Genomic DNA, 27318 nt, shown 5'->3' with positions numbered 1-27318 from the left:
AGAAATATGGAGGATAATGAATCTATGCTTGGCACAAAATTCCAAATACCTTTAGCTATATAGTTCACAGTTGTAAAAACACCTCACAGAATTACAAATCACTGAAGGCAAAGTATGCCCACATAGCCCATGCTAATCATTGCTTTAAGTCTGTATCCACAATCAAAGGTCACAAAGGCTCCATATAAGTAGCCTATTTTTGAGCAGCCACACAAGCAGAAAGGCCTCATTTCCCCCCATCATACAAGACAATGAGTATTCAAGGAACAGTCGAGGTCAACACTATCCTTATCTTCAACTATGAGACTCTCAGTCTGGAGGGAGGGAGAGAGAGAGAGAGAGTGTGTGAGTGAGTGAGTGAGTGAGTGTGTGAGTGAGTGAGTGAGTGAGTGAGTGAGTGTGCGCGTGTGTGTGTGTGTGTGTGTGTGCGCGTGTGTGTGTAAATAGGAGATTAAAACCTTGACGCAATTAAGAACCGATTACTGAGGTATGCCTTGGGAAGAGGCAGTGGAATGGATTTTACCTGATGTCAACACATGAATAGTAAAGAGTGGACGGGGTCCTTTGGAGTAGTGCCTACTCTATGTGGGGTAGGGACAGTAAATGCATGGGTCAAATTTTAGTTTTCTAGGGTAACTTTCCTAGTTACAAAAACATAATCCAAATTAAATTCAAATTCTTGTACAGAAACATGCAACAGGGCAATACAGCAGTATGGTTGTGACTGAATGAGAAGCCCTTGGGTGAGAAAGGGAAAAATCAGATCGCTCTCTCTCCTTGTGCTTAACAAGACAGGAGCCTGTGCAGTAAGCACACCGCTAAAGCTTGTCGCAATCATCTTTCTTGCTTTCACTCCCTCTAGTGTCCAGAATTCACATTGCCTTTCTCACTCAATATTACTGAGAGAACAAGTAAGAAAGGGAGAGAGAGAGTGGGAGAGAGATTCTGAGAGGAAAGCAGCAAGGAAGAGGGGCGGGAGAGCTGCACAAGCCCCACCCACAAATGACATCAGCGCTGTACTGAGGGAGAGCTAGAGGCAGACTCAACTTCACATTTGTACCAGGCTGCAATCTGCTCTGGTCTCCGCTTCTGTTTCAGAGCTAGAAGAGTGTGAGGACACACACGCAGACACATACATTCACGCAGACACAAACATTATTACAGATATTACTACTGCTACAGAATACCATATTTGCTCTCCCAACCTGAGGTTTCTGGTTTGAGATCTGTTCCTCCTGGAGTTTGAAGACTGCAAATTCCTTGCATTGGATTTATTTCTTGGCTGCCTAATTAGTAAGAAGGATTATTTTTCTCTCATTTTTTGGTTCTTGATTAGCAGGTAAGTGTGTTTTGTTTTGGTTTTCTTTATATCTTTTAAAGCTGCTTAATTTTTCTGATTGCCTTTCTCCTTTTCCCTCACTGCTTGATATATCTATTTTTTCTGTTATTTCCACAATAGAGGAATAAAAAATACACATATGAGCAGATTCATTTTGAAATTGAAAGCATCTTTTCTTTCTATTCACACTACTGATACACATTTTTTTTTTCCTTAAGACAAGAGGTTTTTGCACCGGTATTGTATCAATAATAGATCCTGAGATAGAAACCCAGATGCATTCTTTCAGATCACTCACAGTAAAACTGAAAGGGAATAATAACAAAACCAAAATAATTATTCCAAATAACTTTTTTGTTTGTAACTGAAGGCTTGCTGATGGAGGAGGAGTAGCTCTAGTGAGACAGACATATCTGTGGGTTGTGAGAAATTTCACAGGAGAGTAGCAGTGGTCACTCATTCTTGGAAACTGGGGTGCTAACAGTCCAATTGTTCAACATGCCTAGGCCTCCCTCTCCCTCTCTGAGGGAAAGATCAAAATCAATGGCCTCTCTGCACCCAGCTGCTCCAGAGCACAGACACATTAGCGAGCAAGGTGCCCGCTCCGCATTTTACAGGGACTTGTAAAGTCCCTGCTGTCTCCACTTCGCTCTCCGTTTATCCAGCACCATTGCTGTGCTCATGTTCATGGCAACAACTGCCACTACCCTGCCTCACAAGGTCAGCTTTCAGGCAGCTTTTCAAACTCGTGTTCAGTACTCAAACAGCAGGCAACATGAATCTACAAAGCTGAAGTGCTTAATGTTTGTTTTCTTCCCTCCATTTTAATGGGGCATAGGTAGTGCAGGCTGAATGAGTACAAATCCAGTATCTCAGGATATATTTGTACTAAGATGTATAAATTAGTTCTGAACTCCAGATGTCGAGGTCAGGGATGGACACTGCATGCGAGTGAAATGAGGATGATCAGGAAGGTTGCATCTGCTATTTGAAAAAGTCTGCACTATAAGCAACATGCACATCGAGTGACCCTCAGCCATGAAAAGAGAACAAAACATTACCCTCTTTTATTCCTAAAAACCCACAAAACAACAAAACACATAAGTCGGCATTCTTTCTTTCAACTGCTCAGAGCTCACAGAGCACAAGGAGCTGCATTTTCAGTGCGGGCACGCAGCAGTGCACGTTAACGAGAGACACACGACTCATAGATGCTGTTCTTACTTACGGCGGCCAGGCAATTCAGAAACTAGTTCAGACGAGGATAATCACTGTAACATTAAGGCTCATCAATAATGACTAGCAGGGGTAATGTAATGAAACATTGTCATTAGCAGCTCTCAAAGCATACATTCTGTTTAAGACCTGTCACACAAATGAACTCCAACAAAAAGCTTCTTTCAATTTAAACATGGTTCTCAAAGGTTCACAGCGTCTGTCTATGCTGTAGCCCAATGGTACAAATCTTGCTATTTCAGTAAGAAACCAGCAGCGAAAACACAGGCTTAAATAAAAACACCCCCCGCTATCTGATAGAGGAGATTAGATCAGTTTATACTCGTATATAAAATGGATCTGCCTGTTATACCTCTAAGCTTATAAGCACCACGCCGTACTCATCAAGCAGACACGCACTCTGGCACAGGACCCTTGCACTAATTGGATTTTAGGATTTCTAATAATAATAATGCTCAAAAGAATTTTTTTTAAATCTCACTATATTGACAGAAAATCACAACTTGTCCCCCCTTTGCTGATCTTACTCAAGACATTAGTGTATTGAACTAGGGAAAAATTGTTTATATAATAAATGGGGCAAGATCAGACTGCATTTTGAGTTGTACGTGGGGGGAAAAATAGTCAAATTAGCCCAATCATTGATAATTAGCAAGTGCAATAAGAACCATCTGTATAGACTCCTAACAGGACTACCATTAACAAAACAAAAATAATTGCAATGCCTCAAATATTTTATTATTTTGTTAATTAGTATGAATTACGTAATTTGAATACATGGAGATTATAATTATAAAATAACGGTTCCTTGCTGGAGGACTTACTTATTTACTGGAGGAACACAATGACCATTTAATGTGGCATCTATGCAGCGCATAACAGGAATCCTCATTGTGTTTAGTGTCAGATGCCCAAGGCATACGATCTCACTGGTCAATTTTATTCAGTGGTTAAACATTAAAAGGATGACTCGTTTATGGCCTCTAGAGAGGGCTTTGTCACTCTTTCTATGGCAGATAAAAATAGTCATGTTTAATTCCTCTATCATGTTTAGTGGTTCTTGTTTTTCAAAAAGAGAAAATGAAAGAAAATTATACTTGTCAAGTCCTGAAACAGTTATTTGATTTATTTGGGAAAATCAGGTCTCAAGTATGCTACAAAAAGACAAAAACAGATTTAAGTTTAACAAAAATACAATAATAATAAAAAAAAAATTACAGAATGAGAAGAGCATCAAGATCTTTTTTGTGTGATATTCCACCCCTTCACTGCTCTTCATACAGCCTATGTGTACTCACTGGGAAGCAAACTAAGATAGTCAGTGGCTAATTAAGGTCTAACGTGATGCCTTCTAGCATCCGGCGGCTGATCGGCCTTGGGTTTTCAGGATAGACGGAATTTCCTACAATCCCTACCACCTCCAAGTGGGGAAAGACTGAGTTACCAGAACAATTCCCTAACAGCATGCTGCCTACATTCAGGAAAGAAAACCATCAGGAGAGGTCATTCACCACACACCACAGATAGAGCAAGCAGGGAGTTACGCCGTTTTCAGTGCGCAAGAAAAATCTAACAAAAACACACTTCATTTATTTATTTTGGATAAATGGACAAATCAATCCCTTTAACATCATTTGCTTTCAAACATTTACAAGTGAAGACCTGGGAATGAGGCACAATAAAAGAAACTATTTAATTAAATATCTCATCTAATTCTTAAGAGCAGATCCTTTTTCTAGGGCCACTACAGTAGTGGTTTGCTCCCTGCAAGACCTAGAAATAAAAGGCGTCAACTGAAGTTGCCCATAAATCTATATGAATCTATTATTCATAAGATAAATCTGTTACGTTCATATTTCAGCCACAGGCTAATGAAAGGCAGGAAGGATTGTTGGTTGCTAGAGGAGAGTGAGAACTGATAGAGAAAGTCAAACTAACTCTAACCAAGTAAAGAACCCAACTAGCAAATTCACAGCTGAGTAAAAGCTTTAAAAAGATTAAGAGTTGGTATCAGTGACAAAAACAGTAGTTTGCACTCCCATTGTTCAAAATCCTTTTCCTATCTGGATTTGCCAAGCTTTATACTATGGCACCCCCTTAAGAAAATTCTTACTTTAGTACCGCTGCACAATTATTCAGCAAAGTAGTTTAAATACAGCTTGCTGTGGTGATTAAATGCAGAAAATATTTAATATTTTTTCCACGTTGTCATTTTAGAAGCTACTTTATAACTTTGCTTTACAAATTCATACGAATTGGAGAACTAGGTAACTTCACAATGCTTTAAACCCAGATATAGTTTTCTTTTGTGTGTCTGTATTTGTGTATGTGTGTGTAAAAAAAGAAGTTATTTCATGTAATTAAAAAAAAAAAAAAAAAAACATCTTTCTACTGCGAAGCTGGTTTAATCGATACAGAGTGCTTCAGGGTTCCTTTTACATTGTTAAATGTTAAAAAATAAATAAATATTAAAAATGAAATATTTCCATTTGAAATTCTCTCCACATTTCTGAGGAATCCAATATACATTGGTACATACAAAGCATACAGCTCACACACCTACCATAGTGCCTCTTTGTAACAGTCCTGCAAAAGTTCTAACAGACCCTTGATGGGCGTGTGTGTATATTTTTAAATAGGGATGCTCAATTTAGCTTTACTGCTTGCTATAAATGGAGCAGAAGCTGGCACGGCTATAAGTTTCTAATGCAAACAGTAAAATAATTCCAGCAGCTGTTACCCCAGAAAGGTCAGGGGGGGAAACACAGTTTTGCCAGTGAAGAACAGATACAAAAAAAAAAAAGTTTATTAGCTATATTAAAAACAACAGACACACACATGCACTCTTCATTCTCCCCAAGTTCTCTTGTAGCAGATTGCAAGGCCCTCTTTTTGCCCACGGGAGAACAATAGGCCTGGGGCACTTGGGGGTGAAATCTGATGAGCGCAGAAAGAAAAGCTACCCGTTCACTGAGGCCTGTTAGAAAGGCGTCCGGCTCAGCCCCCCGAAAACCAGCACATACCTCCCCCATATTGAGGGAAGGTGTAGAGTAGCTTTATAAGAATAAGTAAGGCTATTTTTTTTCCTCTCACTTTTCAGAATGAAAACAGTATATTCGTAATGCAAAGTGCTTAAAGAGTGATACGCGCATGACAGACTTTAACAGAAGGCATTTTGGGCTTGCAGCACTTGAAAAACAGCCCAGTTCATCCTGCACTGTTCAGGTGATGAGTGTTAAGGGCACATCACCTTAAAAGCCAGCTTCTGACATCCCTACCCTGAAGCATTTTTGAATAGGTTCAGAATGCAGAATGGAATCCTGAAGGAATCCAGTTCTACTTCAGAGAAAAAAAGGCAGTGGGCAAACTGGGCTGAGGGGATAGATGGGGTAGTTTGAAGCATTAGTTACTGTTGGCCCGGCTTGTCCATCAGGAAGGACAGAAGTCAATGTGGAAATTTTAATTGCATTTTTGAAAAGCATTTTAACATCTTGCTGCGTTTCCCTGTTGCCATGGCAAGGGGAAGTCAAGCGTCACAACAGATTAATTAGCCAGGTCTCCCCCCCCCAGTTTCTCCAGGTTCAGCTATACTGCTAGTCTACAGCTTTCAATTAAAAGATTCATTCAACAACACTCCAGTCTATGATGATGCATAGGCACGCATTAATGCTGGGATCAACACAGAATGAGAAGCTGGCAGTCTAGAAAATAAATTATTCAAAATGAATTATGTGTAGAAAAACGACTCTCCCGAATTCCCATCGGATTTTTTGATTGCCGCTGCTCATTTGTCTCATGTTGCTTTACTGCACTGAATAACAAAGCAGCCACTCCCCGTTCGATTTCAGATTTTTCGCTGAAATGTAGTTTTGATGATTTTTGAACTGAAATGTAATGAACATTTTAAATGTAGAATCATAAAGTCTGTTAAATACCTCAAATATTTGTCTATGTATTTATTGAGCTGAAAGGCCCCTCATGAACAATTTTTTTTTACCCTCAGCTGATCTCCACACATCATCATACTTTTATTATGTGACGTGCCTGTGATCTTGAGAGATGACGGCAGAAGTCACTTTCATTGTTCTCCTAATTCCTCAAATCAGTACAGGTCACACCTGTTGTTTCTGCTTGGACTCTAATCTACAAATACATTATTAGGCATGGACTGGTATTCAGATACAGCAGAAGACTTTTTTTGCACGGTGTATTCTTAGACCATATACTAGGTACTGTAATCAAGTTACAGATCTCCCAATTTCTTAATCTTACCGCTGTCAATAGCTATAGCCGCTTCATCGGCTGCATGGTCCTCTGCTACCATACATGTTCCACCAAGTAATTTTAATCAGTCAGAGTACAGTGGAATTTTCACACTGGGCAACGTAACCACATTTCAGGAGTAATTTTACTGGGTAAAGAATATTGAAAAATATTTAGTATTTGTCCTGCATAAAAGTCGGACACAGCTTGCATTTTATAATCCACAAAAGTGAGAGTAAAACCTGAAGGTGGCCAAGGTGGCAGTAGCAGAATTCATAAAAATGTGATATGAGCCTGGTATAGATCCCCATGTACATTTTCAGCCATTGCCAGGTTTATAATTCATGAGAGCATGAAGGCACCCTTGGCCTTCTCCTGTCTGTTCATCAGCAACATTGAGAGGACCTTGCCTGGAGAAAGGACTAGCAGGGAGATGCCCCAATAGGATTTTGGATTCTTTCAGAACTTTCTCTTCCACCCCTCCCCATTTTATTTGCACCCCAATCCAAACCTTTCCAAAATCACCGAATGCAAGCTCAACAGACAACTGAGCAAGACAGGAGAAACCCACCCACGGCCAATGTGTCTGGGCCCAGATCACTGTAGCTTTTGATATGCATATCTTTCTTTGCATGCAAAGAAATTCTTTGCTGCCATCACCATTGGGGAAAAAAAAAGAGAGGAGGCAGGACAATGCGCACAATGATGACTGCACGGTTGAAGAACGGAAAAAAAAGGTTTTTATAAAAATGCACAACAGTCTGACTAATCCAGGTCCCACAAACAGTGTCCACTATCAAAGGGAGTCAGACAGGGCCCTTTGTATTTGGGTAATTTGGGCAAAAGAAAATAGATCCTTTGGTACATAGAGCCACAGTAAGCCTTTGGAGCAAAAAAGAAAAAAACTCCCATATACTAATATTAAAATCTAAAATTTCAACATCAATTTTGTATGCACTTCTGTCTTGCCCAGACTTTGCAATCTAATTTTTTTTCTTTAGATTTTAAATAGATGCTGCTGGAGCATTACTGGCCAAAACAAGCACAGGTCCTTTTATCCCTGCATTAAGTAACGCAGTGCCATTTTTAAATGTCTTTGCGAAATACTGATAAAACCCCTGACAGAATGGCTGAATTTCACCAAAACACATAGTGAAATGGCGGCTGTTTATGGGGTGTACATTGCCTGAATTAGAACCTACACTGTTTTCCATGGGGCAAGCTGGTTTCTTTTATTATACAAAAAAAAAAGCAGTGGAAAGGTCCAGATTCTTGTTTTTTTCTTTCTCCAAGACGCTTGGCAATTACTGGACAGCGAAAGGTGCAGCAGAAAGCACTCTGGACAATTCCATGTAACTCTTCCTGGGCCCATCCCAGCATACTACTCAGGCAGACCCACAACACATTTTCATTTTCCACCCACATTCACCATGCTGCCTCTCTCCCATCCAATCCGATTTGGATTTAAAGTTAAAATTTAAATCTAAAACAGGCAAGCATATCAGCCTCTCTTAGTTGACCTCCATTCTCTTTTAGAGCCTTTGGCCAAAGCAAACAGTCAGAATAACAGCATGGAGACATTAAACACACTCAGCAGACTCAAACCTCATGTTCAGAAACATGTCAGCAATTTGAGTTTGGGAATTTTATTTATATATTTTGGGTCTGCCAAGAAAGAAAAAAAACACCACAATGGTACCAGTCCGTGAAGTACATCATGCATGAGAAAACAGTGTCCCTGAATCTTTACAATCTATGGTTATCTTAACTTAGCAGTTGCAGTATTTACATATTAATGATGTATATTCATTGCCTTTCGTATAGTGCGCTATGTAATGCACTCAATTTCAGTTATATCTTAATATTGCCATATGACTCATTTTGCCAATATTTTCTTTTCTTTCTAGAATTTGGGGACACAGACAGCGTGGTGGAATTTTCCAGCTCAACATATTGGTGGACACTAATGTCAGACCTGAGGACTTCAGAAGCTAGCTGTCAAAGGCACTGCCAGAAGAAGTCCCCTTCATTCCCCGTGCTCCATGCTGGATAAATGGTTCTTGGGAACACTAACAGGATAACTGTGACTGGAGGCAAAAAGGGGAACGGTACAGTGTCTACTGGTTCCCTAAAGTGCAACCCATCCAAAGAGGACCATATAGATCCTGTGGTAGATTCTGGAAATCCGGCAGAAGCCAGACACACTGCTTAAGACTCAGCAGCATGAAGTGTCTCCTTGGGAGGAGGCTAAAACTGCTGTCTCCATTCTCTTCCCAACGCCAAGCCTCTTAGAGATACAAAAGGGTCCAGTTTGGGTCAGACCTGCGAGTCCCACAAAACAAAACGGATTCTACACTGCTAGGGTTCTTCTGGTACTCAAGTGGTATTTTTGTATGGGTGGCTAAAATCACAGAGCTGGATTTTTTGCATGCATTTTTGCCATGGTGAAACCTTTGAAGGCATGAACACTGGAGACCTGGGGACAAGCCAGGAGGAAGGCAGCACAAGCAAGGATTGGTTAGACAAACGCTGCCCAGCCAGGACGTAGCCCAGCAGCTTCCAGATCATTCTGATAACCTCTTTCTGGAAAAGGAGAAAAAATCTCAGAGACCTCATTGGTATCTTATTGGATACCTGAGGCTGGTAGAGGATCCACCTGTTCTTCCACATCAGGTATCACAAATTCTTATAAATTTGTTATTTTCTGCTTCAGTGAACAAATGCAATTTGCTATAAGACGTGGTGAAAGAAGGGCTACAACCTCAATACATAATCAAAATTATACCTTTTGTAATATTTTAGTTTCACACTAGGTCAGTCATACACACATAGCATTTATCAAATTCCAAAAATGGGAAAAATTAAGTATTTAGCTTTAGTAAACGTGTTTTTAACGAGGGGAGAAAAAAAAAAAACAACTTACTGCATATTACTAGTTTAGCTGCCATTTTGAAATACATAGCTTTAGTTAGGTTTTCATAAACATACTAAGCCTACTTCAGAAAGCTACTTAACTTACACTAACCAAGAGCTCCAGGTCATACTTTAAAACAGCTCCGTTTTTGTGTGGTGACTACCTGGGTTTTAGTTTGGTGTCTGTGGGGGTTTCTGTCATCACTAAACGTATATGGTGTTGATAGCATAAATTACTGCCAGTACCCCTACCCATTTAGTTAAAAATGCAGAGGTTCTTTTTAAATGCTACTCCTCTGATCTTTATTTTTGGAGCAATAGTAGCTTTTTTCCCTCCTCTTCCTTAAGAAAGGAAGTACAAATCGAGCGCTAAGGGATTAATCTCAAACATCAAAAGTAGACATGTGAATCCAGGAGAAAAGAAATCATTTCACAAGGGCAAAAGACAAGACTGGTTGTACAACATTTAATCAACAAGGCTTGACTTTGTTCACCCCAAAGTCTGCTGTTAAAAGCTACACTGAAAGGCAACCTCCATACAAGCAAGCTCACTGAGAAATCTGTAAAACAACCAAAGCTGGCTATTATGTTACACAAATTGAGTACTAAAACAGGGCCTCAATTCAGAGGAACTCCAAAGTTTAAGAATGTGTCTTATCTATTTACAAGGCTGAATAGAACCCTATAGTCACTTAAGGTACTTTTTATCATACATTTTGTAGGAATGTTTTGATACTATAATCTTTGGAAAGGATAACAACAACATCACAGTTATGACACATTTCTTTGTTCTGAGACTCTCAGGGTTAATTTTTTTCCATCAACAATCAAAACAGTTTCTGTTAAATTGTTGCCCATTTAAAATTTCATGCATTTACTGAACATTATAAAACCAATTCATATGAAAAAATATTAGGCAGTCATCGGCATATATTTCACACGCACACACGCACGAACGCACGCACGCACACACACGAGATAAAAATTAGAAATATAGCCTAACAATCAGCACAACCAAAAGTCTTATATTATGTAAATACCAAATACCATGTTCATTTTTATGGAATACTAGCTTTCATAACCTGTTCTGATGGTTCTTCCAACCCTTTCTCTACAGAGATTTCTGAGAGAATCCTCCTATTCAGGATGATGTACAAGACCTTCCTCCGCTTCTTCACCAGAACATGGCTACTCCTTGGTTTGAGCTCCATTACTGCTTCTTGTCCTTCTTCGTGTCGCTGTGATGGGACCTTTATCTACTGTAATGATCGGAACCTAAACTCCATCCCAACAGGCATCCCACGAGATGCCACTGTCCTCTATCTGCAAAACAACCGCATTCACAGTTCTGGAATTCCTGCAGAGTTGCGGAACCTCATCCGTGTGGAAAAGATCTACCTTTACTGTAATAACTTGGATGAATTCCCTACCAACCTGCCTGTAAGTGTTAAAGAACTGCACCTGCAAGAAAACAATGTTAGGACTATAACCCATGCCTCACTAGCACAGATTCCCAACATTGAGGAGCTGCACCTGGATGACAACTCCGTATCAGCTGTCAGCATTGAGGAGGGAGCCTTTCGTGATAGCAACCATCTTCGATTGTTGTTCTTGTCTCGCAATCACCTAAGCACTATACCGTCTGGATTGCCTATGACCATTGAGGAGTTGAGGTTTGATGACAATCGAATTTCCTCCATCTCAGAGCAATCGCTGCAGGACCTTATAAACCTGAAGCGACTAATTCTTGATGGGAACTTACTAAACAACAATGGCATAGGCCAAATGGCTTTTGTGAATCTTGTCAATCTGACTGAACTGTCACTGGTACGCAACTCCCTCACTGCCCCACCTGCCAACCTGCCAGGCAACAGCTTAGAGAAGCTACAACTACAGGATAACCACATTAACCGTGTGCCTGTGGGGGCCTTTGCCTTTCTACGGCAGCTGTACCGCCTTGACCTGTCTGGAAACAACCTAAGTAGCTTGCCGATGGGTGTCTTTGAAGATTTGGACAATCTCACCCAACTGCTGCTGCGAAACAACCCCTGGTACTGTGGCTGTCATATGAAATGGGTACGGGATTGGTTGCGGTCGCTACCCTCAAAGGTCAGTGTACGAGGTTTGATGTGTCAGGGCCCTGATAAAGTCAAAGGAATGGCTCTTAAGGACTTATCCACAGAGCTGTTTGACTGCACAGGCACTGATGTCCCCCCCACATTTGATACAAGCACAGTTTCAAACACACTGCCCCCATCAAGAGGTCAATGGCCTCCTTTCATTACCAAAAGGCCAATAGTTAAGGGGCCCGATCTCAGCAAGCATTATCGGAGCACTACGCCATCAGGCAGGAAACTCATCACCATAAATGTTAAGTCCAGCAGTGCAGAGACTGTTCATATTTCCTGGAAGGTGTCACAGCCAATGACTGCATTACGTCTCAGCTGGCTGAAGCTGGGACATAGTCCTGCCTATGGGTCCATCACAGAGACCATCGTTCAAGGAGAAAAGACTGAGTATTTGCTGACAGCCCTTGAGCCGGATTCCTCTTATCGGATATGCTTGGTTCCCATGGAAACCAGTAACAGTTACCTGTCAGATGAAACGCCTGTCTGTATAGAGACTGAAACCGGATCTCTAAAAGCATATAACCCGACCACCACCCTCAACAGAGAGCAAGAGAAGGAGCCCTACAAAAACTCCAACCTGCCTCTGGCTGCTATTATTGGTGGAGCTGTTGCTCTTTTGGCTATCATCATGTTGGCACTCGTGTGCTGGTACGTTCATAGAAACGGGTCACTCTTCTCCAGGAACTGCACATACAACAAGGGCCGCCGAAGAAAGGACGACTATGCAGAGGCAGGGACAAAGAAGGACAACTCTATCCTGGAGATCAGAGAAACCTCTTTTCAGATGATACCAATAAATCACGGACATATGTCCAAGGAGGAGTTTGTGATACACACTATTTTCCCACCTAATGGCATAAGTCTATATAAGGCTCCACACAATGAAAACAGCAGCAGCAACAGAAGCTATAGAGACAGTGGAATTCCAGATTCAGACCATTCCCATTCATGATAGTGAATACGTATCAGACATTTTATTATAAATACATGACTTGAAAACTGATTGGTCTTTTGCAAAACACTGGATTAAAAAAGACTGAAGAAGCAATGTTCTGTACATTCGCCATATAATTTATATTTAAGAACTTTTTATTAAGAAAAAGTTTTAAAATTGCAGGCCATCACTGAGTCATCGGTGTATGTTGTCATCAACTGCAATTCTATATTTTAGAAATTTGTAGTAATTTGTACTGTATTTTCCTTGTTTTAGGTTTCAGACCAATTAAAACTTTGTGCTCTACTGAAATATGATGACTTGTCAACTGTGAAAGTGGATTTTCATTACTGTGTTGAACAATCAAGATTTAAAGAGACATTAAAACCTTGTAGTATAAGCACAGGTAATTTTTCACTTTGTTATTGAGACTGTCAAAAAATGAGGGGAAAAGACAAGTGTCATGAGAAGGTAGATCATGGTAGATTTAACCACCAACAAAAAAGTAGATGTTGTCAATTCTTCTCTAGGACAGAAGGACGACGGCACAGACGCTGAATGTTTGGGGTTTTTCTTTGGAATTTGAATTGAGAGTTCAAAGAATTGTTACGCTTTATTTCTGCTTTATTTGACTTGCAGAAATCGATTTCACATTCATTTGCAAAGCAGAAATGCCAGTGAGTAGCGAGTGTAAGACCATGTACTTGTGCGAAAGGGTAGCCTTTGGGATTACAGCACAGAGCAAATTAAGCACATTGATCATTAAAAGGACAAGTTATTACTAATGAGGTATGGCTGACACAGAAGAAGCTCAGTGTTAGTATTGGTGACTTCATCAAGGAGAAACTAAAATACAATATCCTATAGTGCAGTGTACCATATGTCATTGTGAACGTTGCCCTATAGATATTATAATAATCTGGGCAGAAAAAAGTTACAGTAAAAACAACATTTTGGCTTTTGAATAGTGTCAGCTTTTCTATTATTACTGTTATTATTTTCTATTATTTTTCAATTCAAGCCACTTTTTGTTGCCACAATTTAAGACTATTGTTCTTTACAACCGAAACCAAAGTGCATTGTACGCCCTTTGGCCAGTCTTGTATGTGCCTTGATCAAATGCTTATCGTATTTAGCTTTTTAAGAAAACCAGTGACTTTTTCATACACACTTGAATATGATAAAATATTGGTCATATTGCAGAATAAAAAAGTGGGAAAAAAATAATCAAACCCTGTGGTGTTTCTTACCCTCGCCTTATTTAACCTTCATAGACAATTCCATTTCCCCAGCATTACAAATCTTGCGAACGGCTGGTTTGAGAAACACATTCCCCTTCCTCTGTGAAGTGAGAATCCTTGCCAATAAAGTTTTGTTATGACTGGACAAGATACCATTTGCATTCACAGGGCAGCTAGATTAGCACATTGAAGAATCGCAGGATTCAGTTTGATATACCTCCCAGGCACCAGTAGAAGATACAGCTAATGACTAGACACCATGCAGGATATGGCACAGGCCCTATTGGGCCTGTCAAAATGGCAGCCTGCTGTAAAAAAAAATAATAATAAAAAAACTACAAACTCTCACTCTAAAATTAGCTTACGCCTCATGACTGGAGGAAAAAACAACACACTTGATAATTTTCATTTATGCTGCATGCAAAGACAGTCTGAACTTTAATTACATGTTAAATGAATGATGTGTCATCTCCAAATATTAACAGACAGTACTCAGCATTTTGTTATGTATTATAGAACTTCTGGGCACACACAGTCACCCACAGTTACGAACTATAAACCAAAGAGCCATGATACACTATATAGGTTTTAATGTAATTTTCAAAGCAAAAAAATATAAAGATGAATACTAAATCAACTTACATGAAAGAACTGTCAAAGCACAAATGTTAGTATACAGTATAAAATAAAATTGAGTTTGGGGAAGACAACAAATAAACAAATATGCACATCCACCACAGCACTATATGCATCTCTGACTTGCTCTGTTGTGTCTCAGACAAAGGAAAGATTAAAAGACTGCGTTGCCTCTAATCGTTTACTGTTTTTTTGTGCTGTAAAATGGGGGTCCCCACTCACATCAAGCATATCATGTCTATGGATGAGATCACTGCAATTTCATTAAGGACACCACAGCCTGCCTCTTAACTTCTACATTTACTTGTATACTTCCATTATTGATGGACTTTTGGATTTAAGCGTATCACTCTGAGGTACCCTCAGTGACACAAGCATTTTTCCATTTAAAAAAACTAGAAAAAACAGCATTCTATTATTTGTTCACTAATGCAGGATGATCAGTAATCAGAGTCCCTAAATAAAGGAGATTGTGTTCATCCATCATTCATCAGCATATTGAGCTTGAATACATCAGTCAACCAATTCACTGCAGGATGCTGATCTTATATAATTATATAGGACTGACATTGAAACTTCTCAGGACCTTCTCAGTATCTCATCACATGCTCCCATACACCTTTGCAACTCAAAATTATATTTTACGCCTATTTATAAATTAAGTACCCTCCAGACATCTTGCCATACCGATATAGCTGTCTTTTTAGCATATTCCTCAGGAGTAAAACAAAAATATGTTGCATCATCCCTTAAAACATTCAGTACTGTCAGTGCTGTGTTCATATTTGAAACTCCAGAAATTTGAAAGAGCACAGGCAAGTACTCCGAACGCCAGTTTGAGACCCAAATCCTTTGAAGGCAACTCCATGAAAGCGATCAAAAGCCCTTATGGCTTCTGTATGGTGCATGGGTCACACGATAAAACTATCAAATCAATTAAAAAAAAAAAAAAAAAAAAAAAAAAAAAAGAGGGTGGCAGTTTTCAAAGGCAAAAAATAAATGGAAAACATTTACACTCTGTGTTAAACCAGAGTACACCACACAATCTCTCACACACACACACACACACACACACACACACACACACACACACAATATAATTGCTTATCTACAGACCATTTTTAATCAAAAGCATACATGAGATCTATACACAGTTCTCCTCAGTTTACGTTGCAAAGAGTTCTATAATTTAACAGTATTCATGTTGATGGGTAACACTGCGTTTTAATAACCTGCTTTAGAGACAAAATGTTATTCCATTTTTCCCTGACCTATTTCTTTTGGTATATGTGGTAATAATAGAAACTAATTAAAGGCATGATGTTTTCAATTACCAAAATAATAGCGTGCCATTTAACATACCCGGATAGCTCAGTTGCTTCAATTACCTGATTTGGATGAAAACTATTAGCAAAGATGCTGGTTCATAATGGGATAATTGTTTAAGAATGACAGAGGAAAATAATAATTTAAACAGAGTACTGTTTTATGACAATGAAATTAAAATTACATTTCTAGTAATAAAAATATTAGAAATCAAATTTCTAATAAAACCAAAATTTAAGGATTTGATGGAAGTTCTTCATACTCCCAATTGTCCTTCTTCATGTCAATTCTTATGGAAACTAACAACATAAACAGGTAAGGTGACTATTTGCACATCACTGTTCTATCTTTTCCTTAAAAGAAAAAGAAACCCTAATGAGGCTGTTTTTGGTCTCTTGCATCCTGTTCAAGACATCTTGCACATCAAAGCATCTCATTTATGTCTTATGAATGCTAAGCAGAACTGAGGTCAGAAACAAACCAAGCTCAGGGTTCTCGAGTGCCTTTTCTAACCAGGCAGCCCCAGTACCATGACAAAAGCATCAGCAGAAAGCCTAAAGTGACAAACCAGCACTAGGGGTGGTCGATATGACCTAAAATTAACATCATGGTATTTTTCACTTTTTGGATGGTGACGGTATTATATCATTGTATTTCTTTTTTCCAGGTTTTTGGAAAAGTAGCATGTCCTGTTCTTTTATGCAGCTGAATTTTAAAAAGATATTTTATACGTACACTTTAATTGCTATTACAGTGGGTGCGGGTGGTCTTACTTTGAAAATATATAAAAAGTGACATGCAATGTTTTCTCATATTCATTACATAATTGTCAGAGTAACAATGCAAAGTGAATGATAAGCCATTTCAGCCGAAAACTGAGCATTTTACAGTTCATTTCAAATAAAATACAGGGTTGCTTAGTCGCTAATTTTAAAGTTTATAATGGAATAATTGAGATTTGCCATAAGATTTTCTGTGTGTGCCTGAGAGTGAAAGCGTGTGATGCCAGATGCATGAGTTGGGAACCCTGAAAATTTATTGTTTTTTATTTCACTTGAGTTGATTTGTATAAAAAATAACTTTACTTTATACAGTTCTTAAAAAAATTTCGACAAACATGAAAAGACCAATAAACTATATACATTTATCTAACATTTTATAAAAAAAAAAAAAATTCAAAAATTTTCAGCTGTACGATTTCAAGTCAGAGCAGCCACTATGATAGATATTACGACTTTTTCGTTGAGGGTGTTAGATTCGCTGCTGTTATTAACACTAATAGCGCATTAGCACAAACAAAAGGGCTACATATGCCAAAGTACGTCTTGCTTGGAGGTTAAAGGAGTTTGATGTTCATTGGTATGGGAAACAGGCGGTTCTAGAGTAGTTGTGCTGGGTAGTTGTGCCTTTTACCACACACCTTGAATGAAGGCAGGGGCACATATATATGCTGATTTAGTGAATATGTTTTACTTTTTAATTTGCTACCATATATATATGCAACCAGGTTATTATTGTTTAATGTGTATAATTACACAAAATTTGTTTGAAATCTGTCTGAATTTGTTAATGAGCTATCAGGACATTGTGTCAGAGTATATTTCACAGAATATTTAACAGATAAACTGGTTACATATAGTATACAAGAACAAATATTCATATTACAACTGAAGTTTGGAAGAAAATAAAATGCTTTATTTTTATTAATAGGCTGTTGAATAAAGGGCTCTTGACTTCTCTCTGTGTTAATGGTATAGTGCAAATCCATATCGTAGCGCACAATCACAGCGGTGTGCCACCCACCCCTAACCAACGCCACACGAGTAGCACTCTACCTGCTTCCCCATTAAAGCTACCTCTTAGACCAGGGGTGGCCAATCTTATCCGCAAAGGGCCGGTGTGTATGCAGGTTTTTGGAATAACCTGTAGGTCAGCTGTTCAAACCCAGGTGTGAGGACTCTTCAGCCAATCAGTCCTCTAATTAGTAATCTAATTAGGGAGTTGCAGCGAAAACCCGCATACACACCGGCCCTTTGCGGATAAGATTGGCCACCCCTGTCTTAGACTTTACTCCACACCAACCACAGCCACATTGCAGGAAGCCACCACCATTAGGGGGGGGAAAAAAAAAAAGTAAAACCACAAGAAAAGTGACGTGTACCTATATATGAGAGATATGAGAGAGAGAGGTCTGAGAACAGATTAATGCACATATACGATTGAATGGCAAGTGGTGTGTATGTAGGTGCTTTCTCACTGCAGGAAGCTTTTTCAGGATCCAGGAACTTAAAACTCAGCCTGATGGTAGTTCTCTGAGGTGATTCCTGAACTGTTTTTTTTTTTTTTTTTTTTTTAGTTCCTACCCCAGAGTAGGCATTTCATTCAACTACTGGGTGGGGCAAATAGTGATGAACTATGTTGACTGGTTGACCACAAGCACCGTAACCTATATAACACCTATAGGAAAGGCACAATACCTATAGCAAAGGCATAATTCAAGAACCAAAAATAACTTAACTTCAAAAATCTAAATTTTGTTAGAAACAATCCAGAAGGAATTCCAGTGCTTCAACTTGCATATTAAAAGACTGATCTTGTGGCTCCTTGACCACTTCTAGCTTTTACTAAGCATATTGCAAGATTTAGATTTAAAATTTTCTTCTTCTCCTAGATGTGGGAAAAATATTTGATATTAGGGGTTTAAAAATTCTTTTATGTATTGATTATTATGGTGGCATCGATCTGTAATGTCAGAATCAGTTATCTGCACTGGCACACAAATTTCTAAAACGTACAATGGGAAGGGAAGGCTCATTAACATTCATAAAGGAAGTACCTCCTGGTGATCATTGAGCTATGGTGATGTTCTTTGCACTACTCACTCCTGTTTTGTAGGGTAAAACGCTCCCTATAACGATCAAGATAATGTTTGTGCTACAATGCTTTTGGAAAATGTCCCTCTCTTGCAGTGCAAAAAGGTGGTTCTTTTTGCTAGCTAGAGAGCAATGGTCAAGACTCTGAGGTAGCCAACTAGCTAGCAAAAAAGTAATGTTAGCCTTAGAGATGAACATTGTTCCAATGTGTCAATATTAACTGATATTTAAATTTTATCAGAAGTCAAAAGTCAGCAGCACCAGAGCCTAAGACATGTACTAAAATAATGGAGATGATTGCATTGAAAGAACAGCCATCATCAGTAGTGGAGGATGAGGGGTTTCGTCGGCTCATCCAATACTTATAAGAGGTCTCGAAGTATCGGCCCATGGCATGGTTATAATTTATTATTAAATCTGGCCCGTAGCTCGATCTTTCATTTTCAATCAGAAGTCATTCTGCTAAATCTTCGCTGGCAAGCTTTGCAAGTTTCACTACTGACAACCAAACTGAAGATTAAAATCGAATCTTTCCCTAAATAACTCTTTCATATGCATTGAATTGTTCCCTAAATAATTATTGTAATCAAATTTGTTACATTGTACACCATTATTTTATATATTACAATAATTAGAAAAATAATAATAAAATGTATAGGCCTACTAAGAGTCATGCAGGAGTAGTCTTAGCATCTGGGCAAAAAACAGGCAAAGTACTAACTAGTAAGCACTAACTAGTAACCAAATAAAAACTACATAGCCACCACCAATCAAACAATTCTGGCCCATCCGAAAGGGGCTCTATTGCCATTGTAAGAATGTACAATCCACACACCTGTGGTTGTTAGGCTGATGTAAGACACACACACACACACACACAGACTTAAGAAAACAATTTTGTGTGGTTTCAGTCAAATACATCACACAAATGGCAGCACACCTGACTGCCTCCAACTGCTAACATTAATGCATGTCAGTCGTTAAGTCATTTTAATGATTTTTTTAAAAGGTGATACATCTCACAATGGCTTTTTCTGAATAAACACATTGTGCTCCCAAGAACTTAATCGACCCTCTACACCATTTGATGAGGAAGTCTGATCCTGGAATAGTTATTTCATTCATTACAAAGGCCCTTTGCATTACCATGTATCGATTTGCTAAAGAGGCTGTTGACTCTTGGGAGTGGAAGAGCAGAACAGAAGGGTGGTTCCAGCTTCTCACCCATCCCTGCAGCTATCCTCAATATTAATTATCGCCTTAGATAGATCTGCTGAAGTCAGCTACACAATGCTGCACTTAACAGCATATGCGAATCAAGACAGCACAGAACTTCAAGCTGTGACAGCACCAGCAGCACTAGAATCATTCAGCTCAGTAACATGTGAAATCACATGACCATCTCTATTATTACTGCAGAAACCTTTAAGATGCATCAAAAAATTGCCCTGTGTCATTTTTGACTAAGAAATCTCCCCCCCCCCCTAAAACCACAAAAGCTGGCCTAAAAGCAGGACATTCAGATTTCAATACAATTTAAATTTAATTGTGCCTGAAAGTTCATTTTTCTTTAATGTACGTTTACAGGAAAGCATTTTCATGACTTTGCAGTAGTTGCATAGTCTAGATTTCATATAACAAATCCAATTATAAGTTTTAACAAATGAATAAATAAGACACATCTATCCTGAAAATGCCTTCTTGGAGATTCAGACTCAGTCTTAGTGTCACCATCTTTCCCCACAGTACTATGTCACATAAGTTTTTGTAGCAGATCTCTTCACCTTCATTTTGGCAAACATGCCGGCACGCCCCTTGGGGGCGACAAACACGTCTGCGAATCTGGCTAGCTCGGATGACGCTCTCCTTCAGCAGCATTGACTGCTTTCATTACTGTAAATACGCCCTGTCACAATTCATCAGGACTCTGCCAGACCCGTGAAAGCACTTTAGGGCATTCTCACCACCCCCTTTCCAACTCAAGTGGCTCTGTCACCTGAGAGCAATGTCACAGCACTAGAGTAAAGGTACCTGAAGTGTACAAGTATGGACAGCCAGGGACAGGCAGACATGGGGGAGATAGTGAAAGCAATCCTCACATCCCCTGTGATTTTTTTTGACCTTGGAGAAACAGTCCGATGGACTACAGAAAGTTTTTAAACAAAAGACCAAGGTGTAATTTTTAATTTCATGGAACTTTAGGAATGAGGGAATGGAGCAGAAAAAAAATCCCTGTTGGAGGGGAATCCACCAAAGCAATTTCAATCCAATGATCCTCTCCAGAGTCAAAAGACATAAGCCACTCTAATCCTGCTCTCTCAGCTGCTTAAGACCTGCCTCTAGCTGCTGGGACCCAGAGGACAAGTGCTTCAAAGACTTTGCGAGGACCGTGCCTGGTGACACTGCTCTTCGAAGAGGTTTTAAAACTGACAGCTGCTTGTTTACCACTAGGGAAGATTCCTTCTCTATGTTCTTAGCCAAAAAAAAAAAACATTAAAAATACATATAATGGGAGACACTGGGAAACTATATTGGCAGCTCAGAAAATAAATGCTATGGTGGCCCCCATGTGCAACACAGGAGAAAACATCAAATGGCAATAACTAGCTCATCGGGTGTCAGTTTTGACCGTTCACAGCACCTGTGACTCTAAAACTGAAGACCAGTCTCCATTTCACCTGAGAAACAATATGGTGAGAAAAGGTGCAGAACTGGGTCCAGCTGCACTTCACAGTCAGCATCACTGACCTTTCAAACACAAGGAAAAGAAAAACAGAAACAAAAAAGTCTGAAAAAAGCAGTGGTGGATAAGGAATATGACAGAGATAGAATAAAGCCAGCCGTGGCATTGGGGGAAAATACTGAACTGACAGGTTAATAAATTTTACTAATCTCCGGCTTACGTTCTGGAAGCTTCGCAAAATCCTTGAGAAGAACGCAAGTCATCTAGACACTGTGATGACTGTCGTAATTGAATTTGTACTAGTTTATGCCAGTGTATAAATATTGTAGACCGCAGTCTCTTTAACACAAGGATAAACAGACCCCATCAAACACGGCTCTGAGCTACATTGATTCCTGTACTGCTGCCGGAGGGACAGCCGTAATTAGATTTCTGACACCCATTTCCCAAGTTGTTTTCAAAATCACTCCCCAAACTGAGCTCACACATAGAATGTGCCTTCCCTGGAGAAATTAATCCGCAGCCAATATGCTGTAAAAACCCAAACTGCATACTGGGAAAAAACAGCATGATTAAAAAAAAAAAAAAAAACAATTACAGGATTTTAAGAACACCTAGTAAATTTATGGGTCTAGCAAACATTCAAGGTTCTATCATTTTAATCCACAATGACATTAGTGGCATGGAGGTGATAACAAAACATCTCTGATCGACTTACATGATATGTTCTAAATGAGTTTTCTGCTGACAATACACTCTGCAATTAAGTTTTTTCCCCATATCTTTCCAAGACAAATGTCTTTGTAATGATGCTATGCTTCTTTTTAATGTATATCACCAGAGACTGTGGCTTATTCTCCATATTTTTAAATACTCAGTCAGTGTATTAGAGGCAGTTGGGAAAAAAAACAAGTTGATTGTTTTGCTTTCATCACACTACTCTGGATGTCCACTAGAATATTAGTTTCTCCCCGAATCAAGTTTAGAACTCTGGTATGGTCAAAGTTTGATTGTTTAAAGACACACAACTGTTTGTTGATTAAACAGAAGTTATTTTCTTGCTTGCTTAAAAATCAGTAGTCTCACACAATTGGGAAAAGGGACAGCAAGCCTTCAGTCCTTTCTAATTATTTCCCCCACTTAAATATGTAGACTTTCATTTATAACCCCAGAAGTAGTTTTCAAAGAAGTCTGTGGGAAATGATGGTAGGCCAATAATTCATTTGCTGTTAATAAGCAGGATTATAAGCAAGGAGGAAAAGTCTTAGGTGATGTGGATAATTGAATGCATGGTGTTGGTTGTGGTGTCTTGTTAACGAAGCATGCGTACAACTAGAGTTGATACAGTATGAAAATTTAATATTACGATCATAGTGACCAAAATGATCACATTATCAGTATTATCTCTGTATTGTCAAAAGTTGCTGAAAATGTTCAAAAAGTACCAGTTCACAAACTGAAATAATTTCACCAGGTTTTATACTGAAAACCATAAACCCACATTTCAAAATCAAACTAAAACAAGGCAATATTCATGATGGGAATAAATCAAAATACCCTAATGCAAAGATACTTCATTTCCCAGTTAGGCTTGGGGGGGGGGGGGGGAGAATAGAAATTGTTCTGTCCATGCGATGCAGGTCAAATGTTCATTGTTTCATTGGCAAAAGAGAGAATTTATTTAAATTGTGTCCATATGGCAGATGGTCACTGATCCTGGAAAAAACAGCTTAACCTGCTGTATGTGATTCCTTACAAGCAGATATTTATGCACTGTTTATTTTCAGAAATTAGTTAAGAGGGTTAAACAACCACACAGCTCTAAAAAAAGCTTAGAATGTCTGCCATTATCCTCAACATGAACACACCATGGATGCATCAGGAAGGTTTTTTCGTGGTATTGTCAGGGGTAACATGTTCAATTTATTTTAATGAGTGGGACATCTTACTTCCCCATAGATGTTTTAAAGACAGTACCTATCTTCAGTCGTCTTCTCTTAATATTGGACCATTAATCATCAATTATTTTGGCCAATTTATTCTTCTGCATATATTTAGCAGTGACATATTTCCATGCGTTGGGAAATATGCAAATATTCTAACTTATAAACTGACACCAGTGTGCTGTCACTGACGTCATAATTCCAAATCACAATCCTTCAAAACACAATTAATTTTACAGAAAGTGAAACCATAAAGAATCTTACTGAAACAAAAATTCATGGACTTATGACTAAACAATAATGATTTTAAGATGAAGCATTAGTATATACTTTATAAGATAAATACCCCTATAATGCAGCCATTATTAATCATTTATGCAAATGTGGTATAACAGCAGTAAGTAACAGAAAACATACTTTAAGGATACTTGAAAAGGCAAACGGCCTTCAGATGAAAAATCTAATGGGCTGCAAGAATAAACACAGGCCTCCAATACTGCCAAACTGAGTCCTGCACTTCCCCATAATTTTTGGAGTCTACGGAGCACATAAAGGCAGTGATCAACACAGCCACATGGTGCTCCAAGCCACTTTGCGCTTGGGAAAAAAGGTAGAATCACAACATTAAGTCCCACCTACTCAGAATGCAGATAGAAAGCAGCTTGAGGCAACACCACAGGCACACAGAAATTAATACAAAATGTGGGGATCAAAGGATGAGGGTTTTACTGCTTATTTTCAAAAATTAAAAATGGAAAAAAAAACAGACATCTAAAAACGGTTCAGGAGAATCCACAATCAGTGAAAGTGCACCCATATCATGCTCCTATGAGCAACACTGGAGGCTGAAACCGTCTTGCACAGACACCTGTACATTTCCATACCCTGACAATTAAAGATGGGGGGAAAAAATCATTATACTGATGTAAAGAAAGAAGTTGAGTAAAAAGGTTGTAATGGGGTGTGTTGAATCAAGTGGTGACTTCTTTGAGATCTTGAAATGTGCTATATAAATAAAATGTAATATTATGAAAAACGTTTTTGGCTTTTGGCTGGCTCATTGACCATCTAATCCGTAGCCACACTAATACGTGAGAATGATGGGAGCACAAGAAATGCGATCTGGCCCCGTTACACTTCCCCGTGTCAACCTCCTTAGTCTAAAGCTTTCAAGCAAAGTTGAAAGATAAAACTGGCATGCTGAATAAAACACACAACAAATACAAGAGACAATGCACAAACAACAGGATGAAAAGAACAAAAGGCAAAGCCAGGCAAAACTGATAAGCCAATATGATCATCTGAATGAATTCCCCATGTCCTGATCTAAAATACCTATGAATAAAATTACAATGGAGCAGAAAAAACTACTCCTTTTTCCGTTTTCCACATTATCAGTCATCTGAATGACAAAACGAGCTTACACAATGAATGTCACGGTTGATACAGAAAGACAATGCCCAAATAAAATATTAATTTTATTCATCTAACAAAGAAAGTCATTACATGCACAGTGAACAAAACACACTCTTATTCCCCCCCCAAAAAAAAATAATGTCAGACATTATCAGGACACATTCTTGTTCAGATTTGCACATGCTACAAAGAGAATACTGTACTGTGCAAATCATTAGTGTTTCTGACCACAGGATCAACACCCAGAGCATGCATCCCTGACTTTCCAGCCTATCCATGGGTTTAATATTGTATACTGGGGTATGTGCATTATACAACTTAAGAACCTATGACCTTTAACCAATTTTTAGTCCTTAGTTTCTTACAAACATTCGAGGTAATAGTACAGCGTTCACAGAAAATTGCATGTTTACTGATTTCAACAATTAAGGTCAGACAAGATCGCTCCTTTGCCTTTAAGATTAGTCAAACAATTGGACTTCATTGCAATTAGAAGTGAAGCATCAAGTCATATCCAAAGACAATTTATTTTTACACAAGGAGAACAGGATTTTCCAAATGATGCTTTAAAGTGGTGGTCTACAGCACTTGTGGAAATCTCTCTCAAAATCTAATCAGTTTTAGTTCCGTACCCATACAAGGCATGTGCAAAATTTGAAAAAGATCAGTTAAATGGTTTTTGAGTTATACCAAAGTGTCTACAGTGGTAGTGGACAGATGCCAAAAACCCAATGTATTTATGAAAGTCGGTGAATACAACTATTGTCCAGATTGTGGTATTGGATTTTAAAAATACATAAAATCAATAATGTTTTTGTGAATGTGTGATTGGGCATTGGATTAAAAATGCCACTCTTGACTAAAAGAATAAGAAATATCATAAATAATAGGTTAAATAGGCTTTCTTCATACTATGAACCTACTTTCAATGGCTTCATGATGGCAAACGCTCAACTTCCTGCCAGCTCAGAAACGGACCATTTTTTAATTAGTGAGATGCATGCAACAGTGTCATTATGCGCAGGGGATCAGGATACTACTTTGGCTGAATGAATGACTCTTTTGTCTCCTTAAGGAGAGATGTATTCATCATGTGTCACTTTGCAGCAGACAGACTGGAATAACTGAAAACATATATAATTCACTTACTGCCAGAAGCAGAGAAAGACGAAAATACACTTCCAACCAAATAAGAACAACATAGAAACATATTTTCAAAATGATGTTAATATAAAGGTGAATACTCAGGCACATTTGTTCAAATTAGGCTGGTCTTTTCAGCTTCAAAATTACTTGTTAAAATGCTGTACTCTTAAATGACCTCTTGTGCAATTTGACAACTTTATACCATTTCCTGCTATCCAGTAAAGAGAAAATACACTATGGATGAATAAAGGGAGGGCTTTCATTACAGGGCCCAGCAAAAGTATTTAATTTGCTAAATGTTGAAACAAGATTCAAATGAAGGCAAATGTGCCTCCAAACTGCCGAATGAAATGAGTCATTTTACTCAACTCGAATTAAGTGTAATGTACCTGGCAGAGCCATCACCTCGCCTTGCTCCATTTCAGCCTCAGTGTCTCATTAGGTACTACTACCATATCGCTGCTGAACTTAATGCTATGGGCTCACCATGAAATGAGGAGCACGCAGAGACCAGTGACACAGCCCATAAAAGTGCTGATCTTAATTAACATCAAAAATCTACTAACTTTATAGAAAAAGTACTTTTTTTTCTTTAAATCAATCCTTTCATTCCCCACAACTGAGCTATGCAAAACTGTAGTGTGCGTATTTATGCTACATTTGGGGGAGAAGACTAGCTGTAGCACAGTGGCTAGAGCACCAACTGTTCTGTAAAACCAACCTAGGGGCCGAGGGCCAGCCATTAGTGGATAACAACCAAGCAAGGAGCATGACGCATCACACAGTATCTTTTGAAACCAGGACCAGGAAGTATGGTTGAGGTCAAGCCTCACAGAGGATCAGCTTTGCCCGCATAATTCTTGGTGGGCAGGCTGATGAATGTCGAACAAGCAACTTTTGTTCATTGTTTACATTCTTTGAGGATCTGAACAGGATATATTACACAGCGTATTTTGGGCCATCTGGGGCGTCTGCGACAAAGCCAGGCCAGAATGCGAGAGGACCCCCATTCAGCCTACAGCCAAAGTGCTCAGATTAATGGCTGCCTAATGGAATCAGGCATCTCTGGAGGTCTGACCTTGTAGATTCCCAGTCTACCAAGAACCCTAGGATGACTAATGAGGATGATGAAGTTTTTGTTTAATGCATCACAGGTGCTTATTCTGGGAGAAAAAGCTGCAGGTACAATAAACTGTGTCAAATAATAGCCTGGTCAGTCACAAGAGGCAATAAACCATGT

At 38.9% G+C, this 27318-nt stretch overlaps 2 protein-coding genes across 3 annotated transcripts in view; one reads left to right on the top strand and one right to left on the bottom strand.

The window, feature by feature from the left end:
- The window catches only part of macrod2 (mono-ADP ribosylhydrolase 2), a 429071-nt gene that overhangs the window by 352267 nt on the left and 49486 nt on the right, over positions 1-27318 (bottom strand). The gene's annotated exons all lie outside the window — the stretch shown is intronic.
- Positions 1054-14038, top strand: flrt3 (fibronectin leucine rich transmembrane 3). The gene is made up of 3 exons (XM_023796200.2): positions 1054-1339; positions 8746-9511; positions 10869-14038. The coding sequence occupies exon 3, from the start codon at positions 10898-10900 to the stop codon at positions 12830-12832; it is 1935 nt and encodes a 644-aa protein (XP_023651968.1). The 5' UTR covers positions 1054-1339; positions 8746-9511; positions 10869-10897; the 3' UTR covers positions 12833-14038.

Source organism: Paramormyrops kingsleyae, chromosome 3 (genome assembly GCF_048594095.1).
Source record: "Paramormyrops kingsleyae isolate MSU_618 chromosome 3, PKINGS_0.4, whole genome shotgun sequence".
NCBI lineage: Eukaryota > Metazoa > Chordata > Actinopteri > Osteoglossiformes > Mormyridae > Paramormyrops > Paramormyrops kingsleyae.
The sequence above is the reverse complement of the archived record's forward strand: the minus strand, read 5'-3'. Positions and strand labels throughout refer to the sequence as shown.

Bases quoted from the DNA above. Each gene is read 5' to 3' on its own strand.
- flrt3 (XM_023796200.2), top strand. From the start codon at position 10,898: ATGATGTACAAGACCTTCCTCCGCTTCTTCACCAGAACATGGCTACTC.